Source organism: Ornithodoros turicata, chromosome 4 (assembly GCF_037126465.1).
Source record: "Ornithodoros turicata isolate Travis chromosome 4, ASM3712646v1, whole genome shotgun sequence".
In the NCBI taxonomy this organism is placed as follows: Eukaryota; Metazoa; Arthropoda; class Arachnida; order Ixodida; family Argasidae; genus Ornithodoros; species Ornithodoros turicata.
Window position 1 is genome coordinate 55,897,206 of NC_088204.1, and position 18,674 is coordinate 55,915,879.

The 18,674-nt window shown below is 45.2% G+C and overlaps 3 protein-coding genes across 3 annotated transcripts; 2 read left to right on the top strand and 1 right to left on the bottom strand.

The window, feature by feature from the left end:
- Positions 1-697: 697 nt before the first annotated feature.
- Positions 698-4,074, top strand: LOC135391596 (probable diguanylate cyclase DgcT). The gene is made up of 2 exons (XM_064621897.1): positions 698-1,043; positions 2,871-4,074. The coding sequence occupies exons 1-2, from the start codon at positions 786-788 to the stop codon at positions 3,606-3,608; spliced, it is 996 nt and encodes a 331-aa protein (XP_064477967.1). The 5' UTR covers positions 698-785; the 3' UTR covers positions 3,609-4,074.
- Positions 2,767-12,199, bottom strand: LOC135391595 (cytosolic Fe-S cluster assembly factor narfl-like). The gene is made up of 11 exons (XM_064621896.1): positions 12,099-12,199; positions 11,597-11,689; positions 11,392-11,541; positions 11,203-11,329; positions 10,000-10,122; positions 9,163-9,299; positions 8,990-9,101; positions 8,807-8,879; positions 6,206-6,331; positions 4,516-4,673; positions 2,767-3,981 (listed from the first exon to the last, which is right to left on the bottom strand). The coding sequence occupies exons 1-11, from the start codon at positions 12,162-12,164 to the stop codon at positions 3,737-3,739; spliced, it is 1,410 nt and encodes a 469-aa protein (XP_064477966.1). The 5' UTR covers positions 12,165-12,199; the 3' UTR covers positions 2,767-3,736.
- A 137-nt stretch (positions 12,200-12,336) lies between these two features.
- On the top strand, positions 12,337-17,592 carry LOC135391597 (target of rapamycin complex subunit lst8-like). Its single transcript, XM_064621898.1, has 7 exons — positions 12,337-12,568; positions 12,913-12,964; positions 13,182-13,344; positions 13,399-13,549; positions 14,258-14,457; positions 16,945-17,114; positions 17,214-17,592. The coding sequence occupies exons 1-7, from the start codon at positions 12,455-12,457 to the stop codon at positions 17,324-17,326; spliced, it is 963 nt and encodes a 320-aa protein (XP_064477968.1). The 5' UTR covers positions 12,337-12,454; the 3' UTR covers positions 17,327-17,592.
- Positions 17,593-18,674: the final 1,082 nt, after the last annotated feature.

An 18,674-nucleotide genomic window follows, 5' to 3' on the forward strand; every position in this document is an offset into this window, starting at 1 on the left:
GCAGGAAAGCCGAGCAGGAGACCGAAGGCAGTGCACAAATTCCACTCCGCTTCCACTCTCAGCTTGTAGTGGGCCTGGGGATCTGGGACACTAGGCAAGGAGCTCAATTGGCACACCAAGGAAGAGAGCATGCTTTCCACTACACTCGGCCATCGAGTTAACAGTACCGGTGCTGGCCTCGAATAAGAAACGTCAATGATGTGAACACTTTTGGAGATTAGTATCTGTCGCAGATGGTCCAGCATACGCTGCAAATCACAAATAATGATATCATCCTGGAACTGGACGGTATGGAGCGATGACTGGGCCCTTGTCTTGCAGAAAGAGACGACGTCCGCCTTTGGCTCGCAAGCGTCCCACAGGTAAGAAGGCTTTACTCCTGTCACGACGGAAAATATCTCATACTTTACTATTTTCTCGAACACACGGACACACGTCTGCAAACAGCGCGCCTTTAAAAAACGACGCTGGCCCTGCGCCATATCTGGAACGGAAGTATGCGCTCCTTACGCTTCTGGTCTTCCGTGTGTGCTTGTAGATATCGGTTCTGCTACTGTTTTATTACTAGTTTTGTATTTGTTTTGTTTTGTATATTTCTTTACAAAACTGTAGTTTTATATCACAATGTAAGCGCCAGAACAGTCTGGTAATGTTATGACTCATCAGGTTATGATTTCCGGTGTCCGGTGTCTCGATATCCTCGGTATAGTTTCGGTTTGTCCCGAAGTCCGTCTGTCGAGAACGTTGCTCACACTTACCAGGTGCCTACAAGCATATGCCCCGTCATGCTTCCATTTGTGCTATATGGTGTTCTCTCCTGTGCACTCTCAGTAATAATAGTATTTCTGTCCTCTATGGTAATACATAAACCGAGAGGTCTACTGGCTTCCCTGTACCTGCGCGACGCATCGCAGAAGTTTCGAAGTGCCCGCACGATAAGGCAGTGCTTGGACATGTTCTCCGCTTGCCTGATGAAATTTGCACCAATTCAAATGGCAGTTTTGGTGCAGCTCGACGAGCAAAAGAACCCACGGGTAACTCAGGTAATGACCAACAAACTTTTCCAAATTGCGAAATTTTTATTGAAACTCCGCAATGGGCCCTGAAAACTAGGTACACCATAAATTGTCATACACAATTACATGTGCGATAGCTCCTGAACCGAGTGCGCGTAGTTGATATACAACGCTGAGGGTAATGCAGAACTGTGCAAAACTATTGACGTTTTTTTTCTTTTTTTGTCTGGAGTCTTCAAATTCCGATATTCTAGAGCGACATGCTAGTACCTCTGAAGTCGGTGTCTGAAGGATGACTGTCTGTCTACTTTTAGTGTCGTCTGCATCTTTACCCCCAAAACTCAGGGTCATGTCGTTTACAAGGATGTTTGTCCACCAGTGCAAATATCTTTTGCTCCTTTCTGCTTCCAAAATGGACAAAATAGAATTGCGAAAATATTCCATGAATTAAGACAGCACTCCACCCGTCAAAACTCAGCTGTCACTGCTTAAAAATTAGCTCGCTCTGAGGCACAACACCTATGTTTTCTGTTGACAACCTTTGATCCTTGGTGTCCTATGTCAGCGACATGTAGCAATTTCACAGTGTAACGGTAAACTTTCATGAAGGCCTTGGGTTGTTTGTACAGACACGCAGAAAAGAGATTAAAAATGTGCACTCAATAATACGGACAGAACGATCAGAAACAGGTGAAAATAAAGTCCTAGACTTTTGCAGAATGTCTGCTATTTACCGTATTCTTCCGCATCAGCCAGCATGCCGCATACATACAATTGGGGGAGACCAGCATGCTGCAAACCCCGAGGTGAATTTCCTTTGATGGTAACTGATAAAGTAGCAACCACCACAGAATGTTTCTTACAAAGAGGATTATCCCCAGGAATGGCTGTGTGGCTCATGTCAACACGTTGGTACGTCACTTCTTACAATCAATAGCCACAGTGACATTTCCGTCTTTCATGTTCAGTGCTAGCCAGGGGCGGATCCAGACCCTCGGTTTGGGGGGGGTTCTTTGTCGGAGCGCATAGTGGGTGAGGGGGGGAGAGGGAAATCCAATGTGTAAACTGACGTTGGGGGGGGGGGGGGGGATCGCCCAACCGCGCCACTCCCTTGGATTCGCCACTGGTGCTAGCACAAGAAGCAATGGAGATAGACAGCTCTTGTGACAATCGGCCTGAAACACCAGCATCAGAAACATTGCCTGAAAGATGGTGAGTGGGCATGTGGAAAACAGCGGGAACGGTCTCGCACCCGAAGTTACTCTATCGCATGAAACCTCCATGTTCTGAAAAGAGGAAGAAGCCGGAGGTAGCATCAGTGCTGCTACAAGGGCGTTTAGAATTCCTCGTCAACGTGTGGAAGACTGGGTTAGTTGTTAAGACTAGCTAAAGGCTTGCAGTGCACCACTGACATTTGCATTCGATAGAGAAGGAACCTGCCATCCGGCGAAGAAAGGCAAAAGAAGAAGGGCAAAAGAAGCAAGCCAAGTTTCCATAGATGAAGAGGGAATTTTCAGCCTGGATATTGCTCCAATGATAAAATGGCTTTCGATGGGGAAAAAAATGGAACCCGAATTTTGTTGCATGCCGCTGAAGATCAGCTTTTGGAAATCTCGAAGCTGGACTCCCTGCACTTTTGCGGCATGCCGGCTGAAGTGGGGGAATATGGTATGCAAAAAAGAAAGAAAAGAAAAGGACACGGTAGGGCATAAATTAAGAATGCTGTAGCTTTGGGCAGACAGTTAACATGCTTACCACGATGTAGACGCTTGTAAAGGATTTACGTGAAAATTTGATGCACTATGCACACAGTATTGCACTGAACTTTCATTCTGAAAGAACTTTAAACTGCAGGTCATCAGGCATCAAGGTTCTTGCCCACCCAGAGTGGAAGTGGACGAAATGGTGATGGCCCTACGATCACAGCAGCCAGGATGTATCCGCATCAGGAATGGGCCCGTCACATATATCCACGCACCGCCGTCCATTATCCTAGCCCTTGTTACGCCTGAGCAGTGCAGCAAGGAGTTTACGTTGATTTACTCCCTGACAGCCGACTTTGTACGAGCCCTGTCGCACCTACAACAAATGATGTTCCTCAGACAGCTCGTTGTTCGAGACCCCTTGACGCAACTCTTGAACAGGCGCGGATTCGACCATAAGTTGCAAAACGCGTTGCTGCTTCCTCATGCCAGCACACTCGCTTTTGCAGACCTGGACAGCTTCAAGCAGATAAACGACACCCATGGCCATGCTAGAGGCGACGAAATACTCATCGGTGTTGCCAACTTTTTTGTGCGAGAAATTGCGGGGAACTCACGTCGGCGTAAAATCTTTGTGGGAAGGTGTGGCGGAGACGAATTCTGTCTCCTTTTTATCGGCTGGAGTGGCGAAAAAGCTAAGCGCCTGCTAGAGAAGAAGCTGCGATCTTTACGGGACTGCACAGTCTCTATGGGGCTGGCCACCTTTCCAAGGCAGGCAAACTGTATCCAAGAGCTCAAGAGGAAAGCTGATGAAGCTCTGTACGTTGCAAAGAGATGTGGGAGAGGCCGATGCATCGTTTATCGTGATGGTACGGAACAGCTCTATTGAATTTTTAGTCACCCTACTAAGTCACGGAAGCACATCACAGCTTACATGCCGAGTTGACAAGGGCATTACGTAGCCCTAGAGGCCACTGTGATGTAGACACTGTAGACAGGTAGTGTTAAATATTTTCTTCACCACCGTATCGTGAGAGCGTTGGCCATTTTCTCTACTGCGCGAAAGGACGTCTGTAGATGGAGGTGCGTTTTGCCCCGAGAGGGTTCCTCTACACCGAGCCATTCCCTGTACAGTTGAAGAGGGGACAGGCCTTCATCAGAGCCAGGATGCCGTGAGGACTGGTACGCATCTTGGGCACGGTGCATGAGTGCCTTCGCATCACCGTCGTCAGGCCTCAGCTGAGCTCCACCATTGATGCAACCTGTTAACAAGGTGGAACGTTATTTCAGGACATCAATAAATATGTGCTTCGGCTACTTTTCATCTGGTCACAAAGGACATCTGAAACGTCTCACACCATGGAGAGGCGAGCCATTAATAGCTCGTTTTCAGCACACACTAGGAAGTATCTGTCGAGCGAGGGTATACATGTGATATCCTGAAGATACCCCGCAGTTTTGCAATTTGCGGGTACAAATTCAGTGTCACTGCAGATTCCGGGTAAAATGTGGGTGCACCCAAAGCTGCTTCTCCAGGTAGCATTGGTATACCTGCATTACCTGCACCCACAGAGCTAACTCTTTGCCACCCTCCTGCTAACTTGGTACTCATTAACTTCACTATTTTTTGTAGTTTCAATCACAAAAAATACACTGAAAAAACATGCTTTTCTCATACGATTAACGGTTAATAGACTAGCTGTAGCTCTGATTATGCAGGAGGATTGTAAAACAAAGTCGAGCAAAAGCAAGAGTCACAGTTCCACGGGGACATCCTTCAAAAGAGAGTGGGTTACCTGCAGGACAGGCCATGATCTCGACAAAGTCATAAGGACACTTGTTTCTCTTGAGTTTCTGCACAATGTTCTGGATGTTGCGGAAGCCATTGGCCACCGCGAAACGAAGCACCACTTTCCCCTCCTTCTCCAGGACCACTTCCTTCAGGTCTTGGTTTCTGAGATACACCAGAGAAACGCCAATCTCATTTAGATACACGAACTCAATAGGAGCGGGTTGAGTCAAACCCGACCCGACGCTGCAACTCGCTCCAACGGGAGGTGATCGCAGCGGTGCCTAGTGAGGCAAGCGTCGAGCATTGCCAGAACGTGTCGAGCCGAGTCAAGTCAACCTACCCCCTGCTGTCGGGTTGACTTGATGCGACGCAGGGTCAACACGACCTGACAGAGTTTACATGAGCGAGTCGAACCCGTGAACCCAACTCGACCCGCTTCTGTCGAGTTCATGTAAACGCAGATACTGTAAGAACCATCTTTTTCTTTACTCTTCTCTTTCAATGCTGCTTAGATTGTGATACAACCATCATATACAGGGTGGTCCACCAACCATGATGGAAATTCATAGTAAATAATGTAGGCAATGGAGAGACATGCGGTCAAGCGATTCCTTTTTTTTCTTCCAGGAATGTTTGCCACATATTGGTACTATTTTTATTTCATTTCAATTGATGAAATTTAATTTCTTGTATGGAATTGCAAAATTTCCCAAGTCAACCTAACGTTTTCTTTGCAGAAATGTGTTTCTCGTGGTCATTTTACTCAGTATTACACCCGTAATGCACTGTAACGAAACGACAATTGCTGAAATAAATTTGTGGAAAATCCGCTGAAATGAGTCCTTGTCCCTGGCCCTTTTTTGTTGGCTCCAGTTTGAGTGCCAAAGTGAGACGAAAAATTGATTTTCTTCTCTGCTTGTCAAAATGTCAGGTGACCTTGTTTTTGATAAGATAGCTCTGGTTCCCACACTCACTGCTCGTGTTTGTTCTGTGGGTTTGGATTCTAACCCTCTCCCCTTGTATGGCATGTTAATGTAACCTCCTTTAGTCACGCTTTGGCGCTCACACTAGAGCCAACAAAAAAAGGTAGAGCCAAGGACTCATTTCCGCAGATATTCGGCGAATTTATTTAAGCAATTGTCATTGCGTTACAGGTGCTATACTGAGTAAAATGACCAGGACGAACCCGTTTCCTCAAAGAAGACATTAAGTTGACTTGAGAAATTTCAGAGTCCAATTCGAGAAATTAAATTTCTGTCAATTGAAATGAAATAAAAATGGTGCCAATATGTGACAAATGTTCCTGCCACAAAAAAATCCCTTGACTGCATGTCTCTCCGTTGCCTACGTTATATACTACGAATTTTTATCTCGGTTGGTGGGCCACCCTGTATGTTAAAAACGTGACAATAAGACTTAGCGCAACAGCAAAACAGACACGAGGAGGAGAAGTGCACAGGACAAGCGCTAACTTGCAACTGAATGCTTAGTATTACAAAAACCTTGACCAACCACACTGAGCCCCCAACCCCTTTTTTTTCTTCTTCCCAAAGTCTACCAAGGAGCCAAAAACCAGGCTTTGAGACCAGGTAGGTTAAGCAAGCCTCACTAGTCCATCAATTATTAGTCTATTAATTAATGGTCACATGTAGATACTTCATTATCTACCTGAACAACAAACTGTGAATTATCACCTGAGGGTTTTGTACTGCAGCGGCTTTGTCAATGTGACTCCAAAGAGCTGCTTGGCTGCCTCCACAAACACGTATTCACAATATCCTCCAGATCCTTCGTCCCGTCTGTCTTCAGTCCAGCTAAACCTGCCAACGGGGGTGATAATTTATTGCAAGCAGGACTCGCACTGCTTAGTGTGTTGTCATATTTCCATTCTTCACAAACATCTTTCTGCAGTTGCATCAGGTAAGCTTCGCTTGAGAATTTGCAAACAACTTTAGCATGTACCAAACTTGCCAAAAGCTAGATCTTACAGATGAAGCATGTGCTACATTGTGTATTTGGTAGTGCTGGAACCTGTTTTACTCGATAACTTGCTTCACTGTTACTTATGGCAAAACCCAGAAAATCTCAGAAGCGGAACTCGCCAGAATGCAGATTCAAACACCCATACGAGCACAGCGGTGTGCTAAATGCTTCACGCTCAGCACTGCTATGTGATATGTCACGTTTAAAGGAACATGGGATGACTCGAGAACAAATATGCCAGGAGAACCAGAAATTAGGATTAGATTGGCATTGATGCAGGCTAGCTGGTGGATAAACTCCATGATAGGCAAGCCTGAGCGATGGGCAAGACACGTGAACAACAAGGCTCAAAAAAGGCTCAAAATTTGAGCCTTTGTGTTGTGTAGTTTACGTGTCTTGCCCATTGCTCAGGCTTGCCTATCATGAAATTAGGATTACAAGCCGTGGGACACACATTCGCACAAAACCTGAGAGTGTAACGTGTAACCCTGGAGCGCATGAAAGCTTTCAGCTTTCAATGAGAGTCAGAAAACCTGCTCCCCTCGACTGCCAGTCTACAATGTCATGCGCCTTGCCAGTACTGAGGCAAGCGTCTTTTTTTTTTCTTTCTTTCTTTTTGCAGCGCCACCCTACCTGCATCTCGGGTGGTTGCTCTCGCTAGCAGATGATTCTCGGTGGCCAATGAAAAACGCTCTGCCTCTTGAAGTCACGAAACGCGAGGAGCTGCTGGGCGAGGTCGTCGCCGTTGCGTTCTCTCTTGCAAGGCAATTTTCTTAGTAAATTTGCACTTCCCAAATGAAATATTTTGCGTGACGGTTCCTGAAGGTAGCATGCTCATATGACGAAGTAAAAAGTTACCATGTTCCAAGTGCTTTCCATGCTCCTTTAAGGCCCTGACTTTTCCACGAAAATGCGTGGAATTTAGGATTTATATCGCGGAATCTGGGGGTTTGTATGGAATTTTGTGGAACTACGAATCTTGACTGAGGAACAAAGCTTTGGTGCCGGAGGTGGATGTACTGTCATGGCCACTGTTAACCAATCTCCCGTTTCTATGGCCTCGCTCCGATGAGCACTCGACTACCGGAGAACAGTGGGAATACGTAGCAATGAACTGGTCGACTATCACTTTGGGGGGCGGTCAGTTACAGATATGGTATCGTTTATTGACAGCATCTGTAAGAACAACGACCCAAGCGCAATGGAACAAGCCCCAGGAAATCATTCGTGCAAGTTTCAGATCAGCGGTCTTCTTTCATTGTGCTTCAGCCATTCCTTCTCTTTTTTTTTTTTTCGCACATGTTCACAACAAGAGATAATATGCCATCCCCCCTCCCCCCAAAAAACAATCGACTGGTGTAATGCTGTTTTCACTGCTCCCCGCTAGTCGAGCGCTTATCGGAGCGAAGCCACGGAAACGGGAGATTGGTTAACAGTGGCCATGACAGTACCTACAGCTCATAATGCAATTTCCCATACCACCTAACTGAGAGGAAAATGAACGTGACACACTCATCTCATGTTGGCAACACCAGTTAAGCTCACATCCAACCTGTCTTTACTATTTGTGGTTTTCTCTCATTTGCGATATCCCATCTAGTCTGTTCCTCACGGTGAAGCATGTGATAGCTAAACATTCTCACTTGGGGAAACGACTGCAAAAGGTGCAAAGGTAAGTATGGTGCCGAGGAATTCTATAAAAGTGCCCGATTGTTTTTCTGCCTTTACCGCGTTAAGGCAGCACAAAGTACCATGTGATGCTTAGTTATAGTAACTGTATTTCGTATTTGTAGACACTTTACTTCTATGTCATGCAAGTCAATTAAGATTATGTATTCGTACATCTGTCAGTCTAGGTTCACAAGCACTTGCTGCGGAAAATTGCAGAATTTCTGATTGTGATGACTCACGTTTGTCTGAAATGTGAGAAGCATGCTTTTTATTTTCCTACCAAAAATCCACTCTGTCACATATGGTGTCGCCCGATTGTACCAGATTTTAACTTAAAACAGGCGTACATTTTTTTACCTTACATAACCAACGCACCTCTTCGTAGCGCATGATCTCTATCGGGGAAGAGCCTCGGGACGACCTTTCCTCACTGGTTTGGTGGGTTTTCTACCTTTCTATGATCTTTCTCAGTGAGGAGAAAATGTGAACTAAATGACTTTATTAACTGGTGACCCTGTAACAATAGCCAGTGATGCTGTTCCTTCTTTTCTTTGCAACACTGCTCCGCGACAAGACATTAACTTCAGCGTTAATCCCTACACCACAAAAGTTAAATACTCCAAGCCTGCGTGTGCACTCACGGAAAATCCAACGGGTGTGGTGCTACGCTATTCAAGTGCAAGTTGTCTTCCCGTAGCATGGTCTCCACTTCCACTAAATTGAAAGGAAGCAACAGAAAAAAAAATGAAAAGAACCTTTAGCAAGTAGGGCTGCAGTAATTTAAGCTTCCCTGTAAAAAGGGGAAAAACTATGGTGTTACCAACCTGGTGTAATGACGCAGTCCACATCTCGTGTGCCATGCACTTCGTCGTAGAAGTCTTCCCGCGATGCTTCCAACTTCTTGTCGTAGCATGGCATCACGGTCACATGATACATCTGCGGGATGTCACTTGGATGTAACTTCCAAAGACGGTACAAATACGGAAGTTGTACTTGCCTGATCGGGAGCCCTTCCTTGTTTGGTCGTAAGATACCCTTTGACGAGCGTCCCCATGACCTGCTGCGGTGACTTAACGCGGTTCAAGTAGGGTAGCAGGAAGTCCCCGTGAGTCTTCTCAGCATAGCACACAAAACCTGCACAAGGTACCAGCAGAATACCAGAGAAACAGTGTAACAGAATTCAGAGGTGTCACCCTACTCACTATGATTATCAGCAAAAAGATCTACATGCTGTCACACTGCTCACGTGTTACTCATCTTGCATCTAGAGCACTGTGATGAACATGGTGCTTTTATGAGATTTCTTTCCTGAAGCGTTTGAATTTCACATGTAGCGAAGTAATGACACTTAACGGAATTTCCGTCGTAAGAAGGTGAGAAATGCCCTCTTGAAGGAACGAGTCATTTTATGCTACACTCCTGCCCTACTTCACGCTTCAAAGGGAATGGTGAACAAATCGCGCGTCTTCTTAACTAAATAAAAAAGGCAGTTTGCTTTCTCTTTCACTTACGTGGGCACTTGAGTTCCCAAAGAAAAGTCAGCTGGCAACTCTTCAATTTTCTGACCTGCAGTGTACGCACATGTACGACTGCCACCTCATGCACGCACATTGCTTCTACTCTTTGCTTCTACAGTTTGATTTCGTGAACCTTATTTGTCGAAAAAAATTCTGATATTGGTAGTCTGACATCAACAGCAGTACTTCGTGGGACCTTAATTTAACAGAGATTACTACTTTTACAGCATCCAGTACAAAAGTGTCAATGGTTCTGTAACTACTTCCCCGTAAGGCGGGCACAGGAGTCAGATCAGACGTTCCTGGATCACACATACCTGGACACACTGATGTGAGCAACGGCAATCCCTTCTGCTCTCGGTGCCGCTCTAGAAACTCTTTCAGGACTTCTAACAACGTAAACTCTCTCGAGAAGGTTGTGTCAAGCACATAGTCAACACCTGAATGAAATAAACAATGTCATTGTTAAGGCCCCTGGTTTTCTGCTGAGGCAAATTCAAAATTCTGGGGCACCGACTCGTAAATTCCGCAATTTTCCGCGGCAAGCAATCATTGGCTGCTTGAAATGGGAAACACTTTATTTCCTCGGATAATGTGGGGACAAAAATATTTTATAAAATTACAGATTGAAAGCACTGTTGTGGCTCAGCATTACATACATGATATCTTGACTTCTCCTCTGACAAAGACAAAGGCAGACTTGTACGTAACGGGTAATGGATAATTGCGTTCCTAGTAATCAATTACTTTTAGTAGTAATTTTTTTAGTAATTCAATTACAATTTTCAGTAATCAACTTCACATTTACCCTGCCCTGAGCAACTCTGGGTGGTATACAGTCCTCTCTGCAGTACTCCCAAGCACAGGATAGATGCTTCTCTCCTTTAGTTGTAACAATAACAACAACATTATTGCGAGATGATGAATGGGGAATTTTATTGCCAGGGACGATACTCTACCCCATTGCTGGTGGCGATGTGTTCTCTTCTTTGCTAACTAAAACTTTTGTTGTAGTTTCAGTTAGAAAAGAAGAAAACCACCACTGGAAAAGGGGTTAACTTAAACAGAGAGTCAATTATGCCCCTTTTTAGGCATTCTTATTTCACTGATACCAAGTTTGAGTGAGAATACCTCACATGGTGGGAGCCTTTGTAGAGATTTCTAAAACGTACTGGCACATCATTGTCAGTACCAATGCATACCGACATGAACTGCCAGCATCTACCACACACTCTATCTACCACGTTTATAACAATTCAGTGTTATCCCAAAGAGCCAACAAGTACACATGCTCTTGGCTCTCCTATTCTCTGCTGGCAGAGATGCACACCACCGCAGAACCTACAACAACTTCAGCTTCAACAAAAAGTGATACAAGCAATACATGTGGTGCACATGCGCAATATTCAGAGTGGGTACCTGCTGGTTGGGAGTCTGTGTACGTGCTCCTGTCAGACTTGCCAGAATGCTATAAATTTAAATGCCAATGCGTGCGTTACTGACAATGCGAACATGCTCACCCAATGACATCAGGTAGCCCGTCAATCTTTCTGACGCCTCCTGGTAAGAAATTTCATACTTTGCAGCAAAGGATGCCCATGCTTGCGGTGCGACGCTCACCACAATTGTTTTACGCTCATCTGGTGCCTAAAAGAAGAAAGCGATATTAAGTTTCCAAATCTGAACAGAAAAGAGAACGTCAAGCTCACCAAGTCTTTGTTGGCCTTGAGCACATTTCGCAGTTCTGCGGTGCTCTGTTGAGTGATGAGAACCGTCTCTGCCGTAGTGATGCACCCACTACACGCTAAGCAGTCGCTTAACGTTATTTCTGCTTTCTCCAACTTCGCTTCTTCCCCAAACTGCAGCAAAAACTCGGACGTTACCTTCTGTAAGCAACTTCTGTAAATCTGTTACCTCGTCCACTTGCGTGTAAGTGCCATCTTCGCCTATCTTGATTGCGGCTGTTTTGTTCTGTTTTTTCTCTGTCTTGACGGGTTTGATACATTCCTACAGTAACAAGCATATAACACGAATAAACTTTTTTTGTTATTGCGTTTTAGCGCCGCAAAGCAACTGTGGCTATGAGCGGCGTTCAGACGTGAACAGATGGAGAGAGGACAGCAGGAAGGAGTGGGGGGATAACATGAATAAGGGTGAGGACGCAGGCTAGCTGGGGAAACATTCTACTGAGTGAAACGCCTCAGACACGGGAACGAAGAAAAGGGTTTGTGGGGGAAAAAAACTGCTGTGCCGTCTCTTCTTTCGTTCCCGTGTCGCAGAAGTTTCGCTCAGTAGAAAGCAGATAAAGTTTGGTGCGTAACTAAACACAAGCAACGTGACATCCCACAAATCTGCGGTGTATCATTCCTTTTGGCATATACTGGCGCGGTACGGTGGATCATATGGTTGGACTTACTTGTGAAGGCGTAATAAAATCATTTAAGTCGGCGATTTGCAAAACGCCGCTGAATCGGGACGCCATTCCATTAGCGTCTGGTGCAATTTTCGGCTGCGGTAATGTCGTAATGTCGTACAGGGTCATTGTTTTGCTGACCAGTAATGCTATTGCGTATTGCATTTTCTATAATCGTGTGTATTTATATTGCGAATTTTCATTGCTACTTAAACGCTGTCACGCACTTAAAGTGTTCATACCGAATCAGAGTACGGGAGGAGCACAACTGCGCAGCTGCACTGGCAGACGACGCTTTCGATGTAAACATACATTTGCAAATGTTTGCAAACGATGTGATGCAAACATAACGAGCAGTTATGGGATCTGACAGCGACCAAGTGATTTTGGCTACAGGAGGCTACGATCACAGCATTCGTCTCTGGCAGGCCCACAGCGGATTGTGTCAGAGAACATTACAGCATGCTGACTCTGTATCTTTTACACGGATGAACCTAGATACTTCATGTTCTATTGCATCACAGGAAAGCGTGTGCAGTAAATCTCCGGCATGCTATACCTGACTGGTCATACATAAAAGAGAGAATATATATATATATATATATATTATATTTTTTATATATAGCCCACCATGTTGTCCGTTGGCATGCCCCTTGAAGTACAGCGCTTGTTAAAAAAGCTAGTGTCCTCCGCTTTGTGTGCGATGTTTGGAAGGAATGGATAGGATTGTTTGTGCGCGGGCGTCGGTTTTCCAGTTTCGCATTTTTATCCTCCTCCTTTCTTTTTGTCTGTAGTTTCTTTAATTTTGTTGTTCCAGCAAGTAAACTGCTTGGACATCACGCCGGACAGGCAGCATTTAGCAGCCGGAGGTATGGCCACGAATTTAATCTGGACTTGCCATTCCACCTACTAAACTCTTCAAAGGCGCACGACAAATGTAGTATGAATGCTATGCAAAAAACAATGGAGTACAAATTACTCCGTGCTGTCACTCTCTGAAGCTTGTAGCGCCCTTAGTACGTGGCATCGCACTGCACATGCGTACAAACACTTGTGTACGTCCCCTCTACTGACACATTTTTGCAGGCTACCAGCACATACGAACGTACGACATCAACTCGAGCAACACCAACCCTATCGTCAATTATGAAGGTGTGGCCAAGAACGTTACGGCCTTGGGGTTCCACGAGCAAGGCTTGTGGATGTACACGGGTGGGGAAGACTTCTCTGCTCGTATATGGGACACGAGGCATGTACTACTAGCGATGCTTACCCCGATCCTTTAACCAACAGGATTTTGCAGGACACGCACTGCCACCTGCCAGCGCATGTTCGAGACTAATGCTCCGGTGAACTGCGCCTGCCTTCATCCCAATCAGTGTGAGCTCTTCATTGGAGATCAGAGTGGTGTCGTCTACGTCTGGGATCTCCGAAGTAACCACAGCGAACAACTGGCAAGTACATTTCTGCAAACAAACCTCCTCAGCTGATACAGACAGCATGGAATATCAGCCCGGGGCATGGTAAAAATGAACTGCCACCACTCGCCACCGGAAGCTCTGTAAGCAAGAGTGAGAAAAAAAAAGATAAGGAAGAAGAAAGAGCATATCTGCATTCCATTCCAGAGCTAAAATAATTCTCCTGACCCTCACTTTATTGGCGTTCTCCTCTGGCAAAAGTGTCCGGGGCAACTCCCCCAATCCCGTTGGAACGGCTTGTACCACACTGGCAACACTTTCCTACGACTTGCCAAGCAACCCAAGCAACCGCTTTCTGACATATAAGACATGCACACACTCTCGGCAACAACGACACTTTATTTTGGTGATTACATATTAATGGTGTGTTTCATCACAGCAGGTGACACTCTGCACTATTGCTGCTCTCTCTTATATGTTTTTCATAAATGCATACATGCAGATATGTGCACATAGAGAACAAGGCAGGTGACATCTGGTGAACCTGGTGCACGTGGTTCTCAGACGTTAGAGGCTCTGCGTGTTGGGTTTGTCTCTGTGTGTGCTAGCTCTAGCCTCAGCTTAATCAATTTCCATCGTGTTCACCGTGCACTTACCTAGTAACATACGAATTGGCGCAGATATTCCAGGGACCGACCTCTAGATATTCAGTAACTTACGTTTGTTCACGACCGAATTGTGCAGGTCCTGGAGAGTGACGTGTCGGTGCAGCACCTAGATGTGGATGCTATGGGCCAGTACCTAGTAGCCATAGACAATAAGGGCTACTGCTACATCTACACACTGGCCACTGCCAACAACCAGATGGCAAGCCCACAGAAGAAGATCAAGTTTCTAGCCCACAAGCGCTATGGACTCAAATGCCGACTCAGCCCGGATGCGGGGTAACGATGCGCCTTCTCACTAAATGTGGCTTCACAAAATGTGAAATAGTTTCCCCGCCACTTCGTATCTAACCTTCCCGGTAATTAAACTGATCTCGGGTGCTCGAGATAGGGTTGTCTATCTATTAAGGGATCGTGGATGGACTAAAAAAAAAAAGTCGGGAGCCATAGAACTTTAGCTTGCAATCTTGGAGCGCAAGAGAGCATTCAGTCCTGCAGGCCAGAAAAGCTCCTTCCCTCATCTCTCATGTCTGTGCAATTTCCTAGGGAGAGCGGATCACTCGGGAGGTCATCGAAGCCCATCACATACTTTTAACTGTGGAAAATTAGTGTGTCAGTAAACCATATATTACATTGTCCGATAAGGAGGTTGCCTTCTTAAACAGTTAACTGCACTCTTGTTATCTATGGGGTGCGACGTGTTGTTCCACAAGTGTGGGGTGGCGTACTTGAATGTCGGCACTGTCACCTGTTACCGGTTTGTGTGCTTAGCTCTACTTGTACTTCTTCTACAATACACTGCAGTTGTGAGTGATGCCTGTCTTGTGGTTCCTTCTGTCCTTGTTCGTTAGCATCCCCAAATTGCACAGTATGCATTTCCGCCAGGGATGGGCATAAATATATTTTTTGAGTATTTAAATATAAATACAAAATACTTTGTTGACAGGAGTATTTAAATACTCTTCATAAATAGTTTTCAACATGAGTATTTAAATACAAAATATAAATACGGTATTTAAATACCGTAACTACTACCATAAATACTGTGAGGAAGATGTCATCTGGAATTACTGAAATAATTATGATCATAAGGACAAATCAGCAAGAAAGAATAGCATTTATTTGTTAGATTACCATGGCAATTTTAATATTAGAAATTTCTCAAAGTCTGCTCTTTTTAGGCATCTTCTGTTCGGTCGTACAATTAGAATCACAAAGGAGAACAGCATCTCCACAGGTGCCGATGAACAAATGCTTGTATTAAATTTGACGAAGATGCTTCGTAGAACAATGTAATCGGGTAGTCAACACTGAAAAACTCGCCATCTAAAATGGTTTGTCGCATGCGCATGCTAGCGCAAACCCGGCATAATTGCGCCCCAAACTCGTTCTTCTTCCCGAAAGGTCAAATGCAGGGCAACTTTAAGATATGAGTCAGTATATTCTGTATTTAAGAGTATTTATAAAGTATTTACAGGAATAAATACCCGTAAATTGGTATTTAAATATAATTATAAATACATTTTTCAAGTCTGTATTTAAATACAAAATATAAATACATGTATTTATATTTTAAATAGTATTTTAATTACAACGTATTTAAATACTGCCCATCCCTGATTTTTCCGCCAACTAGCCCAACTTTCTGCACTTGCTCAGCTGACATGTCTGTGACATCATGTCAGCTACCCAATAGCGAGGTGTGCAACTTCTGTTCTTTTTCTTCTTTTGCGGTTGTATTTTGGGCGACTATCCTTGCGTTTGCTGACCAAGAGCGAGGGAGGCTCTGCCTCTTGGATGCCGGCCAATAGGAGGATGCGGAGGGCAGGCACTTCCCAAGCCTCTGCTCTCGCCTAAGAGATGACGCAGCGTTACCGTTGTTTTGCCTGCCGCAAGCCTTCTGCCATGGCGCACCAATCTAACCAACAGCTTCGCCATTCGTTAACCAGCATACGCGAGGCTCCCGCTTGGCCTAGTTCCCATGTTGACGGACAGCGAAGCCGTTGGTTAGGTTGGTGCACCATGGCTGAAGCCTTGCGGCGCGCTAAACAACAGTAACGCTGCGCCATCTTTTAGGCGAGAGCAGAGGTTTGGGAAGTGCCTGCCCTCCGCATCCTCCTATTGCCCGGTGCCCAGGAAGCAGAGCCTCCCTCGCTCTTGGTCAGCAAACGCAACGATAGTCTTTTGGGCCTCCTGTTTCATGTCTGAAGAAGGGGAGTCAACCGGTCGCTTTCCTCTTGCACCATTGCAGATGATTCTCGGCAGGAAGGGTGTGAAGTGTGCCTATTCCCATGGTATAACTGTCTGCCCCTCCTTAGGAAAATTCCCCATTTCACATCACACTCTGTCATGCTTTGGCTTCCGTGTTTCGTGCATAACACATTGAGTTCGGAACCGGTGACCAATCCAAAGAGCTCACCACCAGGTACAGGTCTTCCATCGATGCTGTATTTGCCAGAAAAGTGGGTTGAAATGCATGGAGTACATAACTGAATTTAGCGTGCACAAAACGATAGTCTGCGTAACGAAACGCCGCGACAGTAACATGCATCGTGATGGCCTTACTCTTCCGGCAAGGAGGATTTGTGGTCCCTCGACCAAGACTGCATATGCTATCTGCGAACGCATTCTGCATACACGATGTTTAGTCAGAAGGTTCAGTGGAGCACCAAATTTTTTTCTAAACTGGTTTCTCCCCTTAATTTATTATTTGTAAAAAGTTATTGCCTGCTGTTCCTCAGCATACCTGACGGTGGCACTTTTCAGGTTGCTTGTGACCTCTTCAGCGGACATGACAGCGTGTGTGTGGCGGATGGCTGATCTCTCTGGGGCTGGCACTGGAGAAGATGTAACACCAACAGTGCGACTTGGAGATCCCAACCAACGCTGGGTATGGGACCTGGCATTCAGCTATGACGCACATTTCCTCATCACAGGTGAACATTTCCGGCAGCTACCCTTTTCAGGAAACACAGATACTGCGCTTCGGCTCTTCTGTAATGGCTGGAGTACTAATAATGATCCGTGCTTTACAGCTTCATCAGACAGCGTTGCTAGACTTTGGAGCGTAAGTTCAGGCGAAGTCAAGAGGGAGTTCAGCGGGCACCAAAAGGCACTGACAGCTCTGGCGTTTCGTGATGGCGCATAAGTGCTCCCACGATGAACACATAAACTTTTCAAATGTTGTTAGAAAGAACCAATGTTTCTTCAAATTTCATCTCTGTACCTGTCTTTTCATTAGTCTGCTGATGATGTTTATGGCAGCTACCCAGTCAGCCATATGCAGCAAGGGATGTCCCAGGGAGTCATCAGCTATGGTCTGCACACTTTGATGTCCTCAGGACATTCAAAAACCTGCTAGTGACATACCTAAGATGAACGTACTGCTAGAAATAATCATGGCCTACCTGCTCACTGATTTCCTGGATAATTGTGGGAACCTACAACATATCCTTTGCTCCTGACAGTGCGATGTATGACACAAAGAGTATGCGAAACAGAAATTAAGGTTTTCTTTTATGACCCTTACATTTACATTCGATTTCAACATACATTTCAATACACATACATATATATGCAATCTCGGGATTTCAAATACATACAGTTTCAAACGAAGAAGCAGCCACATACTATCTGCTCACGTGGGCAGTATGAGAAAAACTAATGGATGCCAATACTGCTAAAGTACTATTTTTAGATGAGAGCGGCAACATTTCCTTGAGTACGAGGAAGGACAAACACAGAGGGGACACACAGAACAAAGTGGACAACACGGGACTCAGGTGTTGCAATGAAATGTTGTCGCACTCGTCGTTCCACCAGCTCACTTGCACCCTCCTGATTTGTTCATCAGTGTTTTGATTTTGAGGCTTCTTGCTTACGGAAACCTAATATGACACAACGATATAGTGAATCACACCACTGATGTAGTAGTACTTGTCACTGTGATGCCGTTTTTTCTGGAAGTTCAAGGCTGTGAAGTTGCTATGTTGGCATGGCCGGTTACTCCTTTGACTTATGGTAGCCCACATTTGATGTGCTTCTGTACATACCCTAGTAGCACATATTGTGGCCTCGACGTTGCAGCAATGTTGCGAATGTTGTCCAATGTGGGGCAACGTTTATCAACATTTTGCAACGTTCCTGCAACATTATCAAAAGTGGACCAACGTTACTTGACATTCAGCAATGTTCAAGCAACATGGAAGGTCAACATTTGAGCAACGTTGCGGCCGAACGTTCCCGCAGCATTGTCAGAAGTGGACCAACGTTACTAGACATTCACCAATGTTCATGCAACATTGCAGAGCAACGTTGGAGGAATATTGCGGCTCTACGTTTCCCGAACGTTGTTTATTGACTTTCCAGCAACATAACACTGCGTAACACTCTTACCCACAGAGGAAACCTACCGGTTTTACAGCTCCAAACAGTAGGTAATTACATTAGAGACGAAAGCTTGAATTAAAAACACAGTACATGACAGGGAGGGATGT

Excerpts from the sequence above, each read along its gene's own strand:
- LOC135391596 (XM_064621897.1), top strand. The coding sequence starts at position 786 with ATGCTTCCATTTGTGCTATATGGTGTTCTCTCCTGTGCACTCTCAGTA. Across the intron at positions 1,044-2,870 it reads AGAACCCACGGGTAACTCAG|GTCATCAGGCATCAAGGTTC; the intron begins GTAATGACCAAC and ends TTTAAACTGCAG.
- LOC135391595 (XM_064621896.1), bottom strand. The coding sequence starts at position 12,164 with ATGGCGTCCCGATTCAGCGGCGTTTTGCAAATCGCCGACTTAAATGAT. Across the intron at positions 11,542-11,596 it reads CTTACACGCAAGTGGACGAG|TTTGGGGAAGAAGCGAAGTT; the intron begins GTAACAGATTTA and ends TTTTTGCTGCAG. Across the intron at positions 11,330-11,391 it reads TCAAGGCCAACAAAGACTTG|GCACCAGATGAGCGTAAAAC; the intron begins GTGAGCTTGACG and ends TTCTTCTTTTAG.
- LOC135391597 (XM_064621898.1), top strand. The coding sequence starts at position 12,455 with ATGGGATCTGACAGCGACCAAGTGATTTTGGCTACAGGAGGCTACGAT. Across the intron at positions 12,965-13,181 it reads GCAGCATTTAGCAGCCGGAG|GCTACCAGCACATACGAACG; the intron begins GTATGGCCACGA and ends ACATTTTTGCAG. Across the intron at positions 14,458-16,944 it reads CGACTCAGCCCGGATGCGGG|GTTGCTTGTGACCTCTTCAG; the intron begins GTAACGATGCGC and ends GGCACTTTTCAG.